Consider the following 8,771-nt stretch of genomic DNA (forward strand, 5'->3'; position numbering starts at 1 on the left):
ATAAACCTTCCTCATGTACAGTACAAAATATGTATAAATAATGGGTGTCAGGGGAAAATATTCCCTGGGAGCAGGTTATCTCATAGCTTTCTATTGCAGGGCTTCATTTGGCTTCCTCTGAAGCACATCAAATGGGCCAGTGGATACTGGGCTAGATGGACTCCAGGTCTGATCCAGTCTGGGAGTGCCTATCTTCTTACATGCAGTGTAAATCCAAGATTAAGTTTTTGCTGATCTTCCCTGAGCTCCTGGGACTCTCTAGAAATACAATCAGAGCAGAAAGATGTTTTGTTAAATATCATCTAGTCTCCTGTTGCTTTTCCTTTCAGGAGGAAAGGTTCAAAACTATCAGACCTCCCAGTACATAATGTCAGCTGTCAATGACACCAACTTCAACTCTGCAGTGTTCCTTCTCACCGGGACACCTGGGCAGGAAGACGTCCATCTCTGGATCTCTATCCTCTTCTGCTTAGTGTATGTTATTTCTGTAGTAGGAAATGCAGTCATTCTGTTCATTATAAGATCAGATACAGGCCTCCATGAGCCCATGTACATTTTCCTTTCCATGTTGGCAGTCACAGACCTTGGTTTATCAATAGCCACCATGCCAACAACATTGGGCACATTCTTGTTTAATGCTAGGGAGATCAGCCTCGATGCCTGTTTTGCCCAGCTGTTCTTCATCCACTCGCTTTCATACAGTGAATCCTCTGTGCTCTTTTTGATGGCCTTTGACCGCTTCATCGCCATCTCTCACCCACTGAGATATGCTTCCATCTTAATCCTGCCAAGAACAGCCAAGATGGGACTGGTGTGTGTGCTAAGAAGGGTTGCTGTAGTGTTCCCACTGCCCTTTCTCCTGAAACGTTCCCAATACTGTCAAGCCAATGTCCTCTCCCGTTCCTACTGCTTGAACCAAGAGATCATTAAGATGGCTTGTTCGGATATTAGAGTCAGCAGCATCTATGGCTTTTTTGTCACAGTCTCCACAGTGATATTGGACTCGCTGCTCATCCTCTTATCTTATGTAATGATTCTGAAAACAGTGCTGAGCATTGCCTCCCATGCGGAGTGCGTCAGGGCACTGAGCACCTGTGTCTCTCACTTCTGTGCTGTCCACCTCTTCTTCATACCAGGGACTGGTTTGTCTGTAGTACAGAGATTCGGGAATAGCTCTTCTCCCTTGCTTCAGATTCTCATGGGCTACGTCTACCTACTGGTCCTGCCCATGATGAACCCAATTGTGTACAGATTGAAAAGCAAGCACCTTCATGCAAGGATAATCAGAGTACTCAAAAAGTGAAGGGTCAGTTCATCAGCTGGCTCCGCCGCTGGTCACATGAGACATGAAAAACATGGGCCATGGCAAGGGCACCTATTCCATCCTTACCCCCAAGAAGACATGAACTACTAATCTAAACTCTGTAGGGAGAAGTTCAGAAAGGGTCTAAGGCCTGGAGCAAAGGGACAGGGCCTGGTGAGGGAGGATGGTGCACTGGGAGAAAGAGACCAAGGCAGCAGCAGAATTTACAAAGGGACTGTGTCAGTGGAGAGCCAGGGGACTGGTTGCATGTTGGCCCATAAACATCTGGATCAGTGGCTGCTCTGACCTCAGAAATCCTGCCGATACACTCAGTAAAGAGAAGGGATGTGGGTGTTGTTTCGCATTACACCTGACTGTCAATGTCCCAGTGTCTTTGTTAAATATCTAGGAGCCATTAAAAAGCTGCAGAGCTATTCTGTAGTCACAGTCCTGGCACTTCCCGAGCCTTCTGGGTGCAGCTTGATCTATGAGCACTGCACGAGCTGTGGACGGGGCTATTGAAAGGGAATGGTCACCCATCCTTCCCCTACCTCCTCAGCCAGCTGCTTGTGATTGAGTCACGTCAGACACATGATGAATGGAGGAGACACAGGCAACTTGCCCCCATCCCCCGGCTCTGTTGATGGCTCTGAACACCACACATGTGCTGAGCCCCCTCCGCACTGAGGCAGAGCAGAGCTGCGTGTGCGAGTGAGGGTCTGACACATGGAGCCTCCGGCCCAGATTCTCTTCTCCCACCATTCATTTGTGCTGCAATGAAAATGGTTGGAAACGGTCCTCAACTCCCCCGCAGAGGCACATCTCGCTCCAGTCCCAGCCCAGCCCGTTCAGTGTCGAGTGACCATCTTTTCAAAAGGCAAAAGTGGGACACATGCAGGAGCACCATCCCCGCTGCCTCTCTACTTCCCGCTTAACGCCCCAACCCCTACTCTGCCTCTTCCCACCAGGACCCCTCCCCCTGCCCCATCTGTACACTCAACACCCAACTCCCTGGTCCTCCTTACTGGTGAAGGCTTCACACCCTATTCAGACCAGAAGTCAGAGCTGGGGCATGGTGAGAGTTGCCCAGGGATCCAGAGCCACTCTGAGGAGCCCCAAACCCTCCACCTGTCCTGGAAAATTCACTGGGAGACCCAAGGGGACCCCTCAGCCTCTGTCCCCACCCCCCAGAACTTAAAATCCAGGAAAAGTGGAGTGTCCAGGACTCCCCAGAGTTTCCTGAGCTCTCTGAGCAGCTCTTATCACAATCTAGCTCTGACGTGGCTGGGGGCTGGAGCATCAGGGAAAGGGGAGCAACAAGGGGCAAGACCTTCTGGGAAGAGATGGGGTAGTGGGTGTGGCAAGCCTGAACCAACTCCGACTCCAGCAATCAGTGTGTGTGTGTATGTGTGTGGCGGGGGGAAAGGGGACCTGAGTAAAGGAGGAGGATGGGGCTCTAGGGTAGGAGAATCTGTGTTTTGGAGGATACTGAATTAATGTGACTTCACAAAGGGGGGTCTTAAATATTCCAGGCTGAGAGTAAGTCATTGCAAGGCCCGTAGAGGGAAGGGCAGGGTTCCTGCAGGGCTATCTCAGTCCCCAAGGGGGCACTCTGGGGTGACACTCATCTAGAGTGGGCTGTGCTCTTGGAAGCTGTTACCATTGGGTAGAAGTCAGCCCAACCCCCAGGCTGCTCTAAGCTCTGCTGATGCAGCGGGGAGTGTGACAGGTTCGCTCACAGAGATCCCCTTGGGACTGTCACATGATGTGTTGAAATTATCTGAGAGTCCATTTTCCCTGCCAGCTTGGCACGTCCAGAACCCTGCCTTGTTGAGGCAACACACTAGCCTGCTGCAAACACAGACCCAAAGGTACTGCCAAGGCCTTTCGGCACCGGCTGTCGCTGGCACCGAAGTCGACTCGGCACCGCTCCCTTCCTCCGAGGTCGAGAAAGCCTTCGATTCCTGCTGGTGCCTGACGGCTCCCCGGTACACGCTGTGGTTGAGCCCCCTGCTCCTGCTGCTTCCGTGCCACCTGCATCGCAGCCAGAGAGCTCGTCTAAGTCGGATTGCCCGGCACCGACACCTGCAGAGGCACCGATGACATCGGCACCGTCGATTCCAGTCCCCCAGGGCCATTGAATCCGGTGCCTGACAGCTCCCCGGCACGCGCCGTGGTAGAGCTAACTGCTCCTGCTGCTTCCGTGCCAACTGCACCGCAGCCAGAGAGCTCGTCTAAGTCGGATCGCCCGGCACCGACACCTGCTGAGGCACCGACGACGCGGCACCGTTGATCCCGGTCCCACAAGGGCCGCAGAATCCGGTGCCTGATGGCTCCCCGGCACGCGCCGTGGTTGAGCTACTGCTCCTGCGGCTTCCGTGTCAGCGGCACCGCAGCCAGAGAGCTCGTCTAAGTCGGATCGCCCGGCACCGACACCTGCTGCAGCACCGACGACGTCGGCACCGTCGATCCCGGTCCCACAAGGGCCGTAGAATCCGGTGCCTGACGGCTCCCCGGCACACGCCGTGGTTGAGCTACTGCTCCTGCTGCTTCCGTGCTGACGGCACCGCAGCTAGACAGCTCATCTAACTCGGATCGCCCGGCACTGACACCTACCGATGACGACCTCGGTACCGTCGATCCCGGGCCCACGAGGGCCGTCGAATCCGGTGCCTGACAGCTCCCCAGTATGCACTGTGGTTGAGCCTGCTGTTCCCTCCACGCCGGAGACGTTACCAACGGCGAGGGATCTCATTGCCATGACAGAGCCGATGCTGCCTGACCCCGGCACCGCCGGTGCGGGTAATACAGTCTCTTCATGTGACCGTCCTCTGTCAGCACAGCAAAGCGGCACCGTTCATGATCACGGTCCCGCAGACACTCCAGGTCCTGTCGGCACGCCCGACACCACTTGCAGTCCCGGTGCTGTTTTCCTCATCGGTACTGGTCGCACTCGTTGCACCGGTCGGTATCCCGTTCGCCGACCCGCTATCAGCACCGTTCTGACTCCCAGCACCGCGGCAGGTACCTTGACTCCTGTAGCCTCTCCCCGAGTCTCGAGATCTCGGTCGACTTCCCGGCACCGTTCTTTTTGCGGGTCTGGATCTCGTTCCAGGTACCGGTACTCCTCCTGGTGCCGGTCCCCGGTGTCGAGTTGGGCAAGGTCCGATAGGGCATACTGTGAAGCAAAGTATGGACCGAGGACCAATGGAGCTGCGCGACAGATCTCGTGGGTAGGAACACGAGCCAGCAAGGCGGCAGATGAAGCCTGAGCCCTGCTAGAATGCACGGTGATGTGGCTTGGGGAAATATGAGCCAAATCATAACAAGTGTGGATGTCCGCCATCACCCAAGATGAGATCCTCTGAGAGGAAAACAAGCAAGCCCTCCCTTTGGCCCGCTACCGTGACGGAGCTGGGGCACCTTACGAAATGGTTCTGTCAGCACAATATAAATGCGAGCACTCCACAGATGTCCAAGGAGTGCAATGGTTGTGCCCATTGCGTTGAGCTGTGGATAACATGAAAGGCCGAAACCACCTTAGGGAGGAAAGCCGGGTGCGGTCATAACTGCACCTTGTCTTTGTGAAACCTAGTGTACGGCGGAACCACCGTAAGAGCTCTGAGCTCGGAGACCCGTCTGGCCGATGTAACAGCTACGAGGAAAGTTGTCATCCAAGACAGGTAGAGCAGAGGGCCAGTCGTGAACGGCTCGACTGGGGGAGACATAAGTCTGGTTAAAACTAGGATGAGGTCCCAGGTTGGGGCTGGGCAGCGAACCCGAGGGTGCAAGCGCTCCAAGCCCTTGAGGGACCTCGAACCCATAGAGCGTGAGAACACGGAACGTCCACCTTAGCCTGGCTGGAAGGTAGAGATGGCTGCTGAGTGTATCCTCAGCGATGATACCGCCAGGTCCTGCCGCTGAAGGCCAGAGGCAGGCCAAATAGAGGGGATCGAGACCTCAGCAGGAGCAAGATCGAGAGTAATGCAGCTGTAGAAGAAACGCTTCCACCTGGCCCGGTACGTTGACCAGGTGGAAGGCTGCCTGTCACCCCGGTTCAGTTATGCAGCAGCCACACCGTGAGGCGAAGAGGCTGCGGGTCCGAGTGACGAAGCCTGTCGTTGCCCTGAGTGATGAGGTCTGGGTGGGGTGGAAGGGTAATTGGGTCTGTTATTGACAGGCCGAGCAACGTGGTATATCAGTGCTGCCTGGACCACTCTGGAGTGATTATGATGATGCGCGCTCTGCCCCTGCGGAGTTTGAGCAGGACCTAATGAACCAGTGGGAACAGTGGGAAGGCATAATGGAGTTGGTCTTTCCACGGCATCAGGAATACGTCCAAGATCGATCCCGAGGAGAGACCTTGGAAGGAGCAGAACATCTGGCATTTTCTGCTCTCGCGGTGAGCGAACAGGTCTATGTGAGGAAACATCTGCACTTCTGGAAAGCAGAACGCCTCACATGGGGCAGAGTGATCACTCATAAGACAGGAAAGACCTGCTGAGTCAAAGTGCCAAGACGTTCCGAACAACTGGGAGAAAGGACGTCACCAGCTCCATCGAGTGGGCCATGCAAAAGACCCGGAAATGGATGGCCTCCTGACAAAAGGGGGGAGGACTATGTCCCTCCCTGGATACTTATGAAGCACATGGCCATTGTTTTGGCTGTAAACACCGAGATACAACGGCCTCGCAGCTGCCGCTGGAACCCCTGGCACGCCAGGCGGACTACTCTCATTTTTGGGGCATTGATGTGGAATGCCAGCTCCCGAGAAGACCAAAGGCCTTAAGCTCAGAGGTGACCATGAGCACTTGAGCAGAGAGATGATGCGTCCGTCGTCAGGGGCAGTGAGGGCTGGGGCGGATGAAACCGCATCCCTGCCCACACCAGGGAGGGAGTTAGCCACCACTCTAGGGAGCCTAAGGTGCTCGAGGGAACGGTGACCACCATGACCATTGGCTCCCTGTCCGGGTGGTACGCCGAGGTGAGCCGGACTTGGAGAGGATGGAGGCGGAGCTTGGCGTGTTTGGTTACAAACTTGCGGGCAACCATGGACCCAGGAGACTGAGACAAGTATGAGCCGAGGTCGTTGGGAAAGCCTGCAGACCTCAGATGATTGTTGCCATCGCCTAAAACCGCAGTTGTGATAAGCAGGCTCCGGCTAGGTAGGAGACCAGGATAGCCCCTAGGAAGTCCAACCTCTGCGTGGGAACCAGAGTGGCTTGCTCCATAGGAATCATCAGGCCTTGACCTGTGAATAAGACCGTGACGATGCCCACGCGCTGAGTGGTTTGTGTCTCAGAGTCTCCTCGGATAAGCGAATCGTCCAGATACGGAAAAACACATATCCGACATCAGGAAAGGTAGGCGGCGACTATGGCCGTAAACCAGAAGTACTGACAGTTGGCTAGAAAGCGGAGGTATCTCCTGTGCGGAGGGAAGAAGGCGTTGCGAAAGTACGCGTCCTTCATATCCAGGGCGGCATAGTAGCCCCCAGGAGGCAAGGATGGAATAATGGTTCCCAGGGATACCGTGCGGAACTTCAACCTTATCCTAAACCGGTTGAGTCCGTGCAGGACCAGGAATGTCTGAGACCTGCGTTCGAGTGGGGGACTAGGGCATAACGGGAGTAAAACCCCTCGCCCCTTTCGTCCGCTGAAGGGGGACAGGGCTGGAGCAAATTAGAGGTGGTACCTATGCTCCATCGTGTGCAGGACCCAGCGATCTGAAATTAACTGGGGCCACGCCAGGAGAAAGCGGGATTGGGATCCCGGCCTGTGACTGGTACACCGCCCTCAGGCGTACCTTGGAAGGTTCGTCTTTGGTCCCAGTGGTAATTGCGAGGGACCTTGACCTTGGCTCTTTAGGGGTCCTGACGTTCGTCTGTGACCACCTTGGCCTCGTCGTTTGCCAAAGCCCTGTCTCTGGCTAGGCACAGAGTATGGCAGCTGGGGACAGAAAGGCCTGCATTTGGTCGCTGGCATATGCATGCTGAGAGAGCGCATTAGGACCTTATTGTCCATCAGGCTTCGCAGCCTGGGGCTGTCTTTGCCGCGAAGAGGCCTTTACCACCAAAGGGTAAATCCTGAATGGCATACTGCAGCTCCGGCCGGAGGTTTGAAACCTGAAGCCATGAAATGCACCTCATGGCGACACCAAAGGCTAGAGTCCTGGCTGCAGAGTCTGCTGCGTCCAGCGAGGCCTAGAGGGACGCTCTGGGTACCTTCTTTCCCCCGTCCTCCAAGACGGTAGCGAACTCCTGGCGGGCGCTTTGAGGGAGAAACTCCATAAACTAAACTACCTTCACTCAGGTGCTATAATTATCGCAGGTAAGCAAGGCTTGTTGCTTAGCTACCCAGCGCTGCAGGGCCTCTGCAGAGTACACCTGGCGGCCAAGCAGGTTCATTCGCCAAGCCTCTTTCGGTTTCGGGGCTGGCGCCCTCTGGCCATCATATCAGAATCGTGGTTCTGAGCATAAAATCTGCGCATGTGGGATGACACGGATGCGTGTCCGGACGGCCATGGTGGTACTAAAAGAAGGCACAGGCAGAGTCTCTGACTCTATCGGACCTTGCCCAACTCGGCACCGGGGACCGGCACCAGGAGGCGTACCGGTACCTGGAACGAGATCCAGACCCACAAAAAGAACGGTGCCGGGAAGTCGACCGAGATCTCGAGACTCGGGGAGAGGCTACAGGAGTCAAGGTACCTGCCGCGGTGCTGGGAGTCAGAACGGTGCCGATAGCGGGTCGGCGAACGGGATACCGACCGGTGCAACGAGTGCAACCAGTACCGATGAGGAAAACAGCACCGGGACTGCAAGTGGTGTCGGGCGTGCCGACAGGACCTGGAGTGTCTGCGGGACCGTGATCATGAACGGTGCCGCTTTGCTGTGCTGACAGAGGACGGTCACATGAAGAGACTGTATTACCCGCACCGGCGGTGCCGGGGTCAGGCAGCATCGACTCTGTCATGGCAATGAGATCCCTCGCCGTTGGTAACGTCTCCGGCGTGGAGGGAACAGCAGGCTCAACCACAGTGCATACTGGGGAGCTGTCAGGCACCGGATTCGACGGCCCTCGTGGGCCCGGGATCGACGGTACCGAGGTCGTCATCGGTACGTGTCAGTGCCGGGCGATCCGAGTTAGATGAGCTGTCTAGCTGCGGTGCCGTCAGCACGGAAGCAGCAGGAGCAGTAGCTCAACCACGGCGTGTGCCGGGGAGCCGTCAGGCACCGGATTCTACGGCCCTTGTGGGACCGGGATCGACGGTGCCGACGTCGTCGGTGCTGCAGCAGGTGTCGGTGCCGGGCAACCCGACTTAGACGAGCCCTCTGGCTGCGGTGCCATTGGCACGGAAGCCGCAGGAGCAGTAGCTCAACCACGGCGCGTGCCGGGGAGCCGTCAGGCACCAGATTCTACGGCCCTTGTGGGACCGGGATCAACGGTGCCGACGTCATTGGTGCCGT

General features: G+C 56.2%; 1 protein-coding gene across 1 annotated transcript; it reads left to right on the plus strand.

Annotated features, from left to right (window-relative positions):
- Positions 1-367: 367 nt before the first annotated feature.
- On the plus strand, positions 368-1,303 carry LOC115643602 (olfactory receptor 51G2-like). The gene has a single exon (XM_030547611.1). The coding sequence runs from the start codon at positions 368-370 to the stop codon at positions 1,301-1,303; it is 936 nt and encodes a 311-aa protein (XP_030403471.1).
- The last annotated feature ends 7,468 nt before the right edge of the window (positions 1,304-8,771 follow it).

Source organism: Gopherus evgoodei, unplaced genomic scaffold, assembly GCF_007399415.2.
Source record: "Gopherus evgoodei ecotype Sinaloan lineage unplaced genomic scaffold, rGopEvg1_v1.p scaffold_64_arrow_ctg1, whole genome shotgun sequence".
NCBI classification, from domain to species: domain Eukaryota; kingdom Metazoa; phylum Chordata; order Testudines; family Testudinidae; genus Gopherus; species Gopherus evgoodei.